At 37.3% G+C, this 15689-nt stretch overlaps 1 protein-coding gene across 1 annotated transcript in view; it reads right to left on the bottom strand.

The window, feature by feature from the left end:
• Positions 1-15689, bottom strand: part of LOC140232618 (uncharacterized) — a 47438-nt gene that overhangs the window by 4495 nt on the left and 27254 nt on the right. Inside the window, exons 20-26 of the mRNA XM_072312716.1 lie at positions 13316-13708; positions 12735-12947; positions 11861-11967; positions 10935-11103; positions 9510-9644; positions 8394-8565; positions 7663-7849 (exon numbers count right to left, since the gene is read on the bottom strand). Of these exons, the coding sequence (XP_072168817.1) occupies positions 7663-7849; positions 8394-8565; positions 9510-9644; positions 10935-11103; positions 11861-11967; positions 12735-12947; positions 13316-13708 (1376 nt within the window). The remainder of the gene's footprint in view (positions 1-7662; positions 7850-8393; positions 8566-9509; positions 9645-10934; positions 11104-11860; positions 11968-12734; positions 12948-13315; positions 13709-15689) is intronic.

Genomic DNA, 15689 nt, shown 5'->3' on the forward strand with positions numbered 1-15689 from the left:
CAGTAGTGAGGATTATGAATATCTCTTCAACTTATCATTACTATTATTTTTTTTTTTAACTCCAAAGTCAAATTTTCAAGGGACACACACAAAAACCATTTGATTGTTATCTTCTACAAAAAAAAAAAAAAAAAAAAAAATGAACTATGACCATCAGAAGGACCTTGCACTATGGTGCACCTATATTCATCTTCTTGGTCATCATTCAAAAAATTTGCAAACACTCAATTTTTGTTTAACACCCTCAACGAGTTACAAAATTAGCAATTCTGCTGGAAAACAGAGTTCAAGTGAAAATGAAGAAAACGATGTTATTGATGTGATAAGACACGTCACACAATACCTCTCTTCCTTCTGCTTCTTCTTTTTCTTTTTTGACCTAATGATTGCATGTCATCAGTAGAATACACATATGATAGTAAGTTATGACAGAAAAAGGTGATTTCAAAACTGCAACGTAAGAGACATCACTTATAACAATAGAATTTATTCAATATGATTTGAACATTCTAAAGATGTAAGTGAGAGCTGTACCATCTTAATCACAACAATGACTTACTGGCCTATTCTTGCAGTCTGAATTTGAAGCTGTTAATTAAGTTTTACTTGACTAATACCTTGTGAGAACAGAGAAAGTTGCATTTTTGTGTTTGTTTGTTTGTTTGTTTGGTTTTTTTTGTTCACATATATTACATATAATTCTATTGAGCCTCACAAATGTTTCTTTACAAACTAAAGTAGAACCTTGATAACACATGAATATGATTAAAGATGACACATAATGTCATGCTGATTTCTTCAAAAATTTCTGGTCAAAATAAAAAAAAAATACATAAAAACACTAATGTGTTTCAGTACACTCCCCCTCAAGGTAGAGACATAGACCATGTTTCTCTCACTGTGTTCTACTGAAATATCTTGAGCATAACAAACCAAACTATTTGCAAATCAGAAACTTGCTGAACATTTCAATTGTAAGTTTGGTTGAATTACTTACACTTAGCTGAAAGAATTTTAACATTGATTTGCTAGACCATGTTCACGGTTCACAAGGCACAGCTTGTAACAATGAAGAATACATATATATGTACTGATTCTGAGTTGAATTAATTATAGCTCCACTATAAAAGATAGAAAAAATGTAAATGTTTAGGATCCTCAAACTGATAACATATTTTACCATTTGATCTAAAAATGCTTCTCTAAAAATAGAAATGTGATGAGAAAGACATGTCATACCTCTTCATCTCTTCCCACCACTCTCTATAGGATGACATCACAAACAAAAAAAGAAGACACGGAAGCATGAACAACAACCAAAAAAAAAAAGTGCAGAAAGTAATGACAGAATGACAAAAAAAAAAAGACATTTGAATTATACAGTGGACTCTAACCATAAACAAAAAACACTGATATCAATAGTAATATTCTTGTCCCAGATTTCAGAGTTCCTTTTAATCATCTGTTGTTGTTGGGTTTTTTTTTTTTTTTAATCCTGATATAACAAAGTGATTTCACTGGTATATAAAAGGACTCTGTTTTCATGTAATTCTACTTCACTCAATAGACAATGCTCTTTGAACAAGGTACTACCAATTACCTTACACACAGCCAATAAATAATTTGATGATTTCATGCATGTATAATGTATCCAAAATTAAGGAAACTGGTACTATGGGAGAGGATGGAAAAAAAAACTTTCATTTGAGCAACTATTGAACTACAATCCGTAAACATGTACAGGTCTCCTATGTAACCTATGTGCTTATGCACATCATAACTATTTGCACTCTAAGCAAAGTAATTTTATGTTCAACATCTTATACATATTTTTTGCCCTTTCTCTCTCTCTCTCTCACTCTTCCTTCTTTCTTTCTCTCTATCTCTATATAATGTACATATGATATGTACACGTACCAACTTATGGTGAAAATATTATATGAATGAATGTATTTTGATTCAATATTCCATCTCATATTGCATAACATGTTATATCACAATATCACACTTCCTTCAGACATATGCTGATGGATGAAAAACAAACTACAGTAAATGTCATATCCAGTTCTTGTACTATCAAATTGCACATATCAAATTCAATTACAAGGTGAGTACATTCCTCACTTCTTGTGTTTAGTGACTGTGAATAGACAGCAAAAAATTAAGAATGTTTATTTACCTTGCTGCTTTGAAGTCAGTTGATGAACCTCCTTCACTGAATGTCATTAGCATTGTGGGTAGAAAGGTATATCATGATTGTTGTAATAATAACATTTTATCACTTGTGGAGACAAGTTTGTTTGTTTGTTTTTTTTTTAAAGAAAAAAAAAAAGAAGTCAATATTTCCAAGCCCAGGTAAGGCATTGACTAAGAGTGTAGATATAATAAATGTGCCGGTGACTGTCAATAAAATGACATATCATTCAAACCAATCTTTCAAGAATCTAATCACAGATTGTGAGTAATACCTTAGAGAGAAGAAATATAAGATAATGGTACTACAATTGCTTTTCACAGTTAAAATTTTTATGGAGATCAGTGCTGACTGCTAAGTAAATGAAATTACTCTAGATTATCAAAACTGCTAGTGGCTGAGCAACACACACCATGAATATTTTATTTTTTACAGCTTCATGGTTAGACTTGAGTGGCAGATCAAATTACTTGTATGCATTACATCATAATGACCTCCAAATAGTAGAAAAAACATAAGAAAAATGTATAGAATATATGAACAATGCTATCACATTTGTATTATTTAATGACATACACAGCTGCATGAAAGGAAAAACTGACATTTAAATGTTTCTTTATAAGGTACTGTCTGAAAACTCATTCAATCTGATACTCACTCATTTCCGTACAAGATATTGTTTGTTCTCACCAATGGCTCAGATGACACATTACAGCACTTAGAATTGTAAATGTCTGTCCTATTTACTGAACTGTTCACACAGCAAAGGTAACTATATCACCACAGCAATACCACACAATGCAGTATGAGGCTGCATGATATCCCACATTGAAGAATTCTGTCCATAACACCAACAAGTCAAACTGTCTGTGAAAGAAGTCTCTCTTGCCTATACGGTTCCTTGCAGATAGCATTGACTTCTATGCAGGCTGGTAGCCATCTGGGCAGTAGACTTCAATTGCGCAACAAACACAAACTAGGTGCAGCTTCTGTGCAATACATATGTTCACAAAATGGTGTACTCACATCAAACACACACATTATACAATCCTCACTTGCTCTAATCGCATAAATTTCAAATTCAATGACATTGTCACACACAGTTTATGTTAGTAACATCCAGACTGACAAGATCCCAAACCTTCACAACGATAGAAAAAAAAAATGGCAATGGCGAAATGGATTTCTGTCAAATTTGGCCAGTAAGGATAGGAACAAGCGTAGCTTAATATGAAGAGCCATTTTGCTCATAATGATGGTATACCTTATCTAAGACTGAATATATTGTCTTTCTATACCTTGATTAGATCATGCCAAATCCTTATGAGACACATACATGTAGATGCATTAATCTGCTACTGTTGTCAATTGGTAAAATCCATCTCTTCATTGCCTCAATAAACAAATACATGAAGGCACACTTCTGCTACAGAAGAGCATAGAGTGGGCATGTTCACGAGCTTAGATACTGTATAAGCCATGAATTATATTTAGCGAGTCTAAATTTTCGCGAATCGGGACTTCCCAATGATTTCGCAAGTGGTTAAATTCGCGATTGTGGAATACAGTACTGAACAGAGAAATGTATATGTGCACGTCACATTCATATCAGGATCAGAGTCAATATTTTCGTGTGTCTTTAAATTCTGGAATAGCACCTGACTCGTGAATATACGCCGAATATTTCGCGAGGATTTCATTTTCGCGAATTTCGCGAGTCAGGTGCTGTTCGCGATGTGTATGTGACGTATGCGTGTACACTTCTCCGTTCAGTACAGGACTCCACGATCGCAAATTTAACCACTCGCCAAATCGTCGGGAACTCCCGATTCGCGAAAATTTAGACTCGCGAAATATATGGCGTATACAGTATGAAATTAGAGACAACAAAGAGACTTCTGCTCCTTCATCAGTTTTGATGGTAAGTAACTGATTGCAGCTATCTGTTGGATCTGATACAATAAGAATGGACACTTGGTCTCAAAACATGCATGACATTGCTGAGATCATGAAAGACTAAGTCTGCTGGTATTAACCTATCCATGGATCTCAGGAGTAGTACCTGACGTGAGTAATTGATTGATTGGCACTGTGGGATAAGAGTATCACTATTTAACATATGATCCTTCACAGTTGTCAAATTCAGTAAGCAACATACCTTGTGTACTTGAGATAAAACACTCTACATAAGCAAGTGATAAAATCTTGTGAGAAAGATTTCATAAAGAAACAATACTACACTTCAATACACCCGAGTATTAGTACGGCAGTCAAACATTCAGTGTTATGTCTTTACCTCTTTCGCAGCTCTTCATCAGAGAAATCTCTACAACATTTGCAAAGGAAATCAAGAGCAACACAGGTCAGTAAAAGCCATTCAACAACCAGGAGTTACATGTTATTTGCCTTTTGTAGCAAACTGATTATACGATAACTTTATCAAATTTGATATCGAGTGTAGATTCAGAACATAGGCTATTTGATGCTGACCTCAAAACGTTACAGACAAAAAAAAAAAAAGTGACAAAAAAATGGTTGATGACAACCACTCAAACAAAGTCATTCAGAACACTGAAATAGGCAATGCAAGTATCTATGGCTGTGACATGAGTGTAACTAATGGCATATCAAGTAACAGGAAATATAAACTGATTTTTGTTTGAGCAAACCCTTGGACAAATGGTCATCTCATAGTGAGAATGCGATACATATTAATTTGATCATGTGCAATTTTATGGGTATTTTATATTCTTAAAACAGGAGTACATACTTCACAGAAAAATGTACAGCGTTTTAATATGTTTCCACATATTACTGTGCCTTTTTCATGGAAGGAGCAGTGGTCTGAATGAAAGACAAGTTTAAGTGATCACTTTTTAAAGGCAATCGGATGAATAAACCCTATAATACCATTTTCATAGAATCTCATCAGTTCTGTAGCAAACAAGAAACCCCCTAAAAGCGAACCCCTAAAAAATGATGAATGCAATAGATTTCCCAGTCCCTTGAAAGGATGATAACTTATCAACGGCAAAAAACATAAACAAACCTTGACATGAAGTCATCTTCATCGGACTCCTCCCTTCAGTCGATTGCACAAGTGAAAGTATATCACACGCGAAAAGGACATGCTTAAATCACCTTCATAAAATTATGTTGCTCAGTCATTAGTAAAAGAAGCAAAACCACTGTTAACTCATGACATGGGGAAAAAAACAATGTATATCATTAAAATTTCATCTGTGGATGTTACGGAGTTCAGTTTAGTTTCCATTCTAAACCAACACGGTGAGAACATTTAAAGGGTGCAGTCATGAATGATCGCACACACCTTTTCACACACACACTCTCTCTCTCTCTCTCTCTCTCTGAATGTGCACAAACCTCTGTACTCTTAAAAGCAGTGCTTAGCAGCAGTTGGAAAATGTGCAAAACAAACCATTTTAAAGAAGATTTATCTCGGAAAGCTCATACTTGTAACAACATAGCAAATGCCACCGCACACGAACGTGTGTCAGGCGGAGATGCTTAAATAAAGACTACATACTGAATCTAAAAACATGTCATTCTTTGCCACAGGGATTCTAGCTGTTAAATAGTAAGATATAAAGATTTTCAAGAAACAAACAAAACACAAGCTATTGGTAAGAGAGAGTGAAACAGCAAATGTGACAGCACTAAACAATTTTTTTTTTCTTTTTACTCTTCTGTATCAAAACTGTTGGAAAATGGACAGTTTCTTTATAATTCATAAAGCAATTGCATGCTGTAATTTGAGAAAAAGTAGCTGAAATATGGCAATCCTTTCCATCAAATGTAATAATATTGTAAATAATAGCTCAGATGATATAGCTCCTGCTGATATGCACAAAGAGTCAAGTTGCATACTTGGTGAAAGGCAGCCAACCTCACATAAGTTGAACCCGGTGACACTGGAGATGGAATACCTACTTCACACAAGTTTAGCCTCAGTGCAAATTATTCTTCATTTGTCTTCCAAGGAAGGAAGAGGAAAACCATTAGAATGATCACAATGATTTTCAACTTAGTGAGGCTTTTGACTTGCGTGGAGTCAGCTCAAGCAAGGTTGGCGATTGGTGCATAACACTCGTGAGATATCACTGCAAATCACACCGCACGCATATTATGGCATGGTTAAACATACAGTTTTATCTTTCAAACATATTTCTGTTTTGTCATACTTAGAATATCATTGAACCTGCATTTTACAGCTGAAAATTGTTCAACTCTAAAGTAAATTGGAGGATGGAAGGATGAGGCATATTTGACTCTCCCTGTAAAAGTTCATATAGTTTAGAAAGCGTAGATGTCTCGTTGCGATTGTCTTAGCATATGCTCCTCCTTTCTCTCTTACAGTAAGCCACGCAAAATTTCAGATTTTTGCCTAATCTATGCCCATCTGGTGCATAGTTCCAAAGCCAAGTTGCATAATCAAAGCTGTAATCAATCATTGTGCCAATTAGTGCATGTTATTTACAAAGCTTCGTTTCATTTGTAAACTAAAATCAGCAGGTATGATGGACCGAACATTAAATCTGTGTCAACACTTTATTTTTCTATTCCATTTATGTATAGCTTTTCCTTCTCTCCTCCTCCCATCACCTAAAGATAAACATTATATCGAAGATATACTGCAGTTTTAAAGTACACTTTTTATTTTAGTGTCTTTTTTTTTCTTTTGTAGAGACATTCACCAGTTTTTATATAAAAAAGAACAAAGTAAATGTATTTCATTGTGTAACATTTCGTATAAGAGTTCTCCGGCACAGCAAGCTTGGGGTCCCTCGTATGACTGGGGACTCTTAGTAAGAGTTTACCTTCCTACCACCGTTGATCCTGATCCACTGAGATTGACAGCATTTTGGAGAGTAAAAAATGGCTGTTAATTAATTTGGGATGACGAGCCTCACTGAGAGAGGGGCAGATGATCAGCCTTTAATACTGGCATACATAGCACGTAAGCTGCACAAGACATAGAGGCAGCAGAGGTAGATATGTACAGTACACATCTCATTATAGACAATCTTTGACAGTCGCTGCAACAATATAGGAAGAAAGGTACATTCCGGGCTTTTACAATGTATAAACATTGCTGTGCAATGACATACATATGACTTGACTTGCAACACATACATACCATACATTCATTATGGACACAAACAGAGACACACTGATGCATAGATGTACCATCCACAGACCCTCCTGGTAACTTCAAATGAAGAGTTTCTGTGCATTTGTAAAAAAAAACAAAAACTTACCTACAGAGCCACACAAACAATAATATCACTGGCAAACTACAAAGCTTCTTCAGATGTATGTATTTTCTCTTGTTAGTTTGTTTTCTCGTCAATAAAGTTAACACCCACCTCCTGATGTTTGGCAGGACAAGAATGGTGTTCTTCTTTTGTCTATTCATTTGTTTTCTTGTCAACAAAGTAAGCACCCACCTCCTGATCTTTGGCAGGACTAGAACAGTGTTCTTCTTCTCCTCCTCCTTCTGCCGCTGCTCCTTGACGGCGGCCATCTTGAGGCGCTCCAAGTGCCGCTCCACCTCCATCTCCACAAAGTAGTTGATGGCCTCGATCGGCTGGATGTTGTCCAGGGCCGACATGTCCGGCGGAACGTTGAAGGTCACTGTGGGGGTGTGAAGACACGGCGGGGAGTGAGACATGGGGAGTTCACATTGAGCTAGATTCATTGAACTATATGTTAAATTTAGTTTACTCTTACTTTGAATGATCGAACTTGAGAAGTGAATCGAAATTCGTAACGTATACAAAGACCATCTTGTTTAAAAAGAAAAATTTGTCTCAATTTTGATACATATTACAGCCTCACACAAAACAACCATGAATATCAATAAATTTGACAAAAAACCATATCGACATAATTATCGTCTTTATAATTAGTCTTTGATTATTAAGTTGCTTTTTTTTTTTTTAATAGGTAAATCACTTTGATTTGTCAGTCTGATTCCTTGCATTTGCAAACCCACAGGCATTTCTAATCTTGCAGACACATATCAAGTAATCATTTCCATAACAAATTTTCCTATTTTTGATGAAGAACGAAAATTACCTAAACAAATTTTCCTATTTTTGATGAAGAACGAAAATTTCCTAAACACACTAAGTATTGTTAATAACAAGGCAACCAAACTGGATGCCAGTATGAATACCTGTGAGGGACTTCTGTTGCTGAGGAGGATGTGATTGCTGTGAGGAGGTCTCCTCGGGGGCGTGGTCGAGGGAGGTGGCCGATGCCGTCTTTGTCTCGGACACCCCGCCCTCAGAGTGCTTGTCTGACTCATGGGAGGAGGAACCCGGCTCCGAGATGGACGGCAATGAACTCTGATGTATGACAAGGAAGAAAGAACAGACAGATTAAAGATAGTGGCATGGCAATCAAAGATTTAATCATTTACTCTGTAGCTGTTGTTAACCTAACTGCCAGATAACCACTTGTTTTGTTTAACAAGCATCTGCTTTCCTTTGGTCATCTTTCATTCCAGTAAACACCTCCAAATGCTGTCATTTCTAAACACATGATCAGAGACTCCAACCCCATGCACCTTCTGATCTGGAGATTCTCCTGCCTCAAAACCTCTAGCAACTGGGAGACTCCAACTTGATGGGCGTGAAGCGCACATCACGAGCGTGAAGTTCTTTGTGGCCGGGGTCCAGCTGTAGGGTTCTAGATGCTCTCTCGTGCTATCTCAGGCTTATTTTTCAACATACGATGACACTATACAAGTAAGAGATCATTTCGAGCAGGAGACACAGAGCCAGGGCGGGAGAAATTAAATCGCAAGCAGGAGAACGGGTGATTTTGCAAAAATGGGCTTTCGGTGGGAGATCTCCTGTCGTAAGTGGGAGAGTTGGAGTCTCTGCATGATTCTGCACTTGATATCCTTGTACAATCATGTTGTGTTTGGATGTGATTACTGTGGATTACCATGGCATTGTAGGTTGCTGTAGCATTCTATAGGAAAATTATATGAAGAGTTTGATCACAAACAGGTTAAGTGCCATATTAAACCATCTGAAATAAGTCAATCATCAGATAGAGTAAAATAACACCTTTCCAGTGGTATCTCACTTGTTACATAACAAGGAATATTCTAGAAGTTATGATGAAAGATATCCCATATTTTCATGTTTTTTTAAGCATTTTTAATAGCAAATATCTCAGGTTAACATGAATGGATTTAGCTCATTTTGCGATAAAACTTTTCATATGTCTAATGGGACACTATTGTGTGATGAGGAAATTGGAGAAGTGAAATCAATCTCACCTCCCCGGATGGCTTTAGAATCCTCTTGGTAGGGGAGCCAGTGGCTTTGCTGCCCTTGTCAATGCTCTTCTTCCTGGAGATTTTGCCTGTCAGTTTCCCCTTCTGCAGCTGCTCGATGGAGCGCTTCAGGTGGCCCTGTGAGTGGATGGAAAAAAGTGAGCAAAAAAAGAGTTTTAGTCTATCTCTGGTGACTCACTGTCGGGCTAAATTATGCCCTAGGAATAACTGTGAATGTACAGTAGTGTCCCCCTTGAATAATTGTTTTAATAAACACTGTACTTTTGGCTCTTAACCTTTGGTTATCATGGAGTCTTTATGAAGGCCCATGTAGCAGCATTGTTCCCTGTAATTTTTTTTTTTTTTTCGTTCAAAAAAATTCTGCTCTCTGCTTTTTTGATGTATTGACATGAAATGCACGATGCATGATATTACAGATGCATTAACCTCTTAAGAATGAGTGGATTTGCTATAACACACATGTCCCATAGACACCTGCCCAAGTAAACTCCAAACTATAGTCTTCAGCACATTAAGGTGCCTAATATACAAGGCTTTTTGGTTCTCATAATGGAAGCCGACCATCATCAAGCTGGTGAAAAAGACTATTTTCCAAATAAAGGGGAGGGGAGATGGTATACAATTTTTTTTTCTTTCTTTTGTGGGGGGAGGGAATGTTTTATCTCTTTCTGAACTAAGCACTTTCCTTTATCAAACTTGCCGAGCTTTTTTCAGTAATATTTAGTGATCCATTCAAACTTAGCAAAGCTCCTTCAGGTGTAGCAATGTACCTCAGCCCAACAGGAAGGGCCATGGTGACACAATAGAGATGAGAGGGATTAGGTCATTTCCACTCATTGACAACTAATTTCCAGACATCCATGCCAGTCAGCAAAGAAAGCACTCCAGCGTGCCTGCCAAGCAGCAAACAAAGCACAACATGGCTTAAGCCTCTCGGGACCACCACTTCAATATGCCACTGACATCTGTGTGTCATGGAATTGCCAACAGTGCCGACTGGGTTTAAAGGGATAGTATAGTATTGGTGAGGATGATCCGAGAACTGGGCCTTCAATTTTTTAGTGAGATTCCAAAAAATCAGTCATGAAATAGTACAGAGCACACCATTATAAGATGAATTTAAGGTTTATTTGATAAAAATCGTTTTTTGAGTGGCTGAGACATCCAAAAACAAAGTTAAACAAAGTGATCGTAATAAAAGGTGGGTCCAACTTTTTATTCATTTATTTACTCTGTTTCGGATATCTCAGCCATTTCAAAGCCAATTTTCATAAAATAAACGTTGAATCCCTCTTGAAATTACATGCTCTTACACATTTCATACGAGGTTTCTCATCATCTTGCCAAGGAATGTTAGAAACTTGAAGTTAGGTCTCAACCAAAACTAAACGATCCCTTTAAACGTACCTTGAAGAGGGCCATCCACTGGTCCAGCCACATCTGGGCCATCTCCTTGACCTCCTTCTTTCGGCTCTCCTCCTCCATGCTCCAGACATCCCAGCTGTCCAGCTCCTTAAAGAAATAGTTGTGGACATCCTCCAGTCCCATGTGGAGGAAAAGGTCGTGGGCCATCTCCCTGTAGAGAACGCAACTTTTCTCTGTCAATCTATGTCAGTGGTTATTCAAAATTTCATAATTTCGTCCTCTCATACGACATTTGATTTGATGGCTCAACTTGCTCTCAGTCTCACAAATGAAAGGCATCATCACTTCGTCTGAATTCTGTTCATCTTTCATTTGCAGAAGAGAAACAGATCTTTAAAGAAATGTGATTTTAAATGGCAAACACTTTTTATGATATTATTATCATTTTTTAATGTTACCCTGGATAAGAATTTATGGCATTTGAATAGAAGCTACCAAAAAATCTTAACAATAATAAAAAGCACACTTTTTACCACTAGACAGACAATGATTTTTATTTGTCTTTGGGTCAAGTTGCCGGCATTATATAAGAATATTTGAGAAGCTTACACCTAAAAATTTATACAAAGAGACCCCATATCATAATGATTAAATGCTGCAATTAACAGAGTCCCTTGAAAGCCCTTAAAAAAGAAACAAAAATAAACAGCACAACACAGTACAGCACAACACAACACAACACAACACAACACAACACATATCTTCCCAAATTTCATAGAAGTATAACATCCATCGAGTCATCATCATACCAGAAGAAACCATCAAGATAACTTTAGTATAGCAACTTGATGACTGCCCTTCTCGGTAATAACATTGTGTGTGCGTGTGTGTGTTTGTGTGTTTGTTTTTGTTTTTGTTTTTTAACAGCACAAGACGATGCTCTTCAGCTTTGGTAGTGAAATGCATACCTGACCATTTTATCACCATCTACAAACTCCACCATGATCTCGATGACAACTTTCTTGTTGAAGACTCCATACGCTTTGATGAAATGGAGGCATGCAACAATGAAATCCTGAGTAAGAGGGAGGCAGAGATAATGAATACGTCATGAATCACATTATTGACCACAGTCATGTTGGACCTTCATTGTCTGTCACAACAAACTGAATTTTGCTTTTGTATGGCAAGTAAATTCTGGCTTGCATTTTTCTGGATACTGTTGCCGAGTATCATATGTACATACATACATTCATGCATATATACATGTGTACAACATGCATTTAGCACACCCTTCCCAGAAAACATGGCATTTTCATTATACACTGACAAATGAAATCATACAAACAGCATACCTACCGTATCATGTACTTTGGTAATTATACATCGTTGATTGCACAATCAAATAAAATTAAAGAAATCACTAGAGATATTACTAACATAGGTATATAACATAGGTAATAAGGCTAAACTTTAAGACAAGAGGCAGGTTTAATAGGAACTTTAAGGTCATCTTGATGGAAAAATACCACCAGTGCATGTACCCAAACAGCAGCTAAATTTATTTCAACCTACTTGACAAAACTTTCTAACTCTCCAACTCCAGCTACCCATAAAGTTCAGTGCACTTGCTTGCATTTGAGAAATAGGTAAAATGTTGAAAAAAAAAAGAAAGGAAGAAGAGAGCATAAAAAAAAAAAAAAAGAAACTCACATAATGACATTATAAGAAGCAATGAATTATATACTTTGAGCTCTGGCTTTCAATTTCTTGATATAGTTTCCTAAGCCGCTAGCTGGTTAACTTCGGCTTCCAAGGTTATCATGACGTAGATATTCTAACCTTCTGGTCCTCGTCGTGGCATGTGGGTCCATTGTTCTTGTTGAGTATGGCGAGAATGATGTCCAGGACGCTGTCGGCGTTGGCGATGGGGTCCTGCTGGTGGAGAGTGATGATGGAGTACAGGATGGGGGTCTTCATCCCGTAGTCAGCGATCTTGATCAGTCGCAGGAGCATGGTCACAAAGGCCGTCACCGTCCACGGCTTGGGGAAAGTCTGGAGGGTAAGGGGGACAGAGGGAGATAAGTTTACACAGGGGAAGGGGGAAATAGCATTGAACAAGGGTTGAGATACTTCCGTCTGTTGAAATATAAATCAAAGCTGACAAGTCAATGTGATTACTAATGATTGGTTAGTTTTAGTCCTTGTCAAATCCCAACCAAAATTTTGAACTGAATTCTTATAAAAAGTAAACCATGACTGCAAAAAGTGCCCTAGAAATATGCCATGAGATCCAGACACTAAAAAAAAAATCAAATTGGTGGAGTAAACAAGTGCTGAATGCATGGTTCCTTGTCATCAGCTCTGAGAGATTAGAATTTATGGGAGTGAGAAAATTTGCCGAATATCAATTGGCCGCTCACCCTGTTGGTGGCATTAGGAAAGTACTGCTCAAACCACTCGGTTCCCTTGAACTGGGTGATGAACTGTGGCAGGGGTGTCGGCGGGCGGGGCGGGGAGGGGGTGGGCAAGGGGGGTGGGGTCGGGGTCTTCTCCTTGGGGGGAGGCGGCTTCGGCTTGGTGATCAGCTTTTCCACCTTCATCTTGGTGACCACCTTGGGCGGGGCCTTGGGCTCCTCCTTGGGCTCCTCCGGCGGAGGTGTCGGGGGCGGGGTTGGGGTGGGGTCCTTCTCCACCTCGATCTCCTTGGGCGAGGTCGGCTTCTCGATGTTGATGCCCAGCCTCTTGGCAAGGTGGGATGTGGACGGAGGCCCAAACTCCAGCTCCTCCACAGATTTCTTCCTCTTCTCCAATTCCTTTGATAACAAAGTGCCAAGTGGCAAACAGCATGAATCAGTTTCACTGTACTGCACAACACACTCCAACTATATTGGAAGAAATCTATGCGATTTGAATGCGAGCCCATTTGTGAGCATATTACCACATCATTGTATTTCAGTTGAATATGGTATGGGAGAGGAAATACAAAATCTGGTTCTTTCTACCTCATCTTTTCTTTGTCATAATCAAAGAAATCAAAAACACTGAGAGAGTGCATTTCATGTGAATATATCACATCTGAAGGAGTCTGGAGTGAAATGATTACGGGTAAACTAGTTTATATCCTGTCAACTTCACACAACAATGGAAATCATTATGTCATTATGACATGCAATGATTGCGTATATAGTTTTGAATGTAAAAATAAATGAACTAATGAGGAAAAAACAAACAAACAAACAACCTAAACTGATGAATTAATCACTGTCTAGTTCAGAATTTCAGCATCTTTGGGTTAGCACAAACTAACCACAAAGTTTTAAGGTTTATTCTACGCAGACACTTTGGTGAATCATCAAGAAAGTATTTCTCTTGATGGCAGCTGATCTTTACACATTTTTTTTTTTCAGACATAATCACTGGCCTAATCAAATACACAAACATTTTCCTTGTGCTCCAAAATGTACACCGGTAATCTGCACATGATTCCATGTTGGTAAGGGAAAGTATGCAAACTAAGATAATCACATCATTAAAATCATTTTACTTTCATTGGTATGGGTTGGTGGAGTCCATGAACATGGCGCACACAGTGGCTTGGCTAATTATTGTAACATCAGATTATACCTGGAGCTGGTAAATTCCATGAACAATGGAGCAAGTGGATTTGGAATTTGACAAAACACAAATGAAGACAGAAAACCACTCTGTACACAGGCATGTTCATGGGCACTTCGCAAGAATGAACAATAAACAAATAACGCAGAAATTGTCACTCAGAAGACAAGACCACATGAAACTTACCACATTCATACAGGACAAAGCTTTACAAAACTAAAATTTGAAATGTATGATGTTTCATACCTCAGATGTTTTATAAAAAAAAAGTAATTCACATAATAAATGAGCTCTAAATTTCTGTAGAAGGTGTTTTCTTTTCTAAACACTTCTTCATTATGTAATGAATCTAATTGAGAAATAAATTTCTTTGCAGTGATTTCTCACAATGATCTTTGGTGACTTTGGGACACAAATCTAGTCAGGTTTTTTTTTTTTTCCACAGTCATGGTCTTACAAGCCTGCAACATTTTTTTGACAGATTTCTTTTTTTTTTTAATGACGATGATTGAGAACTTACTGCTCTGAATTCCTTTTGGGATTTTTCTTTCTCAGAAATGAGGTTGAATTCTGATAATTTGCTACTTTAGGTATGAAATGGGATCCATAGCACTCTAATCTTGAATCGCAATTTTGATTATACCAAATTTCTCTGAGTGTTGAGATAATGTAGCATATATATCTCTAGTCTACCCTTGCTCCAAGAATAACAGACTTTTTCTAAAGGCTTCTCCTAAATGTGAAATCCATGGCAAGTAAATATTCGAAAAGAAGTGCACAGTGTCACTTATTTAGTACTGATGGCTCTGTCTACAGCGGTACAGTGGTAGGAGGAAAAACTTAAGTGCTATACATGTACATTGATTTTTGTTTTCATTAACATGGGTAAATTGCTAATTACACATGATACTTGTAACACAACTTTCAGTTACTGGAATGATCTTGTAACACACCTTTCAGTTACTGGAATTTATCAATTATGTTATGCAGGTGTATACATGTATCTCTGTTATCTTATTGGTAATAGCAAGGGGGTACAAGTACCTCTTTGGTAATAACTGAGATTTTAGAACATGCATGTATAGAAAGCAGCAGTGAGGAATGTTAGGAATACAACTTATAGCAATATTGTGTGCTATGACTTTGATAATAGTTACTATTTAGCCATTTAACAAACTT

The sequence above is a fragment of the Diadema setosum genome, chromosome 9 (genome assembly GCF_964275005.1).
Source record: "Diadema setosum chromosome 9, eeDiaSeto1, whole genome shotgun sequence".
Classification (NCBI taxonomy): Eukaryota; Metazoa; Echinodermata; class Echinoidea; order Diadematoida; family Diadematidae; genus Diadema; species Diadema setosum.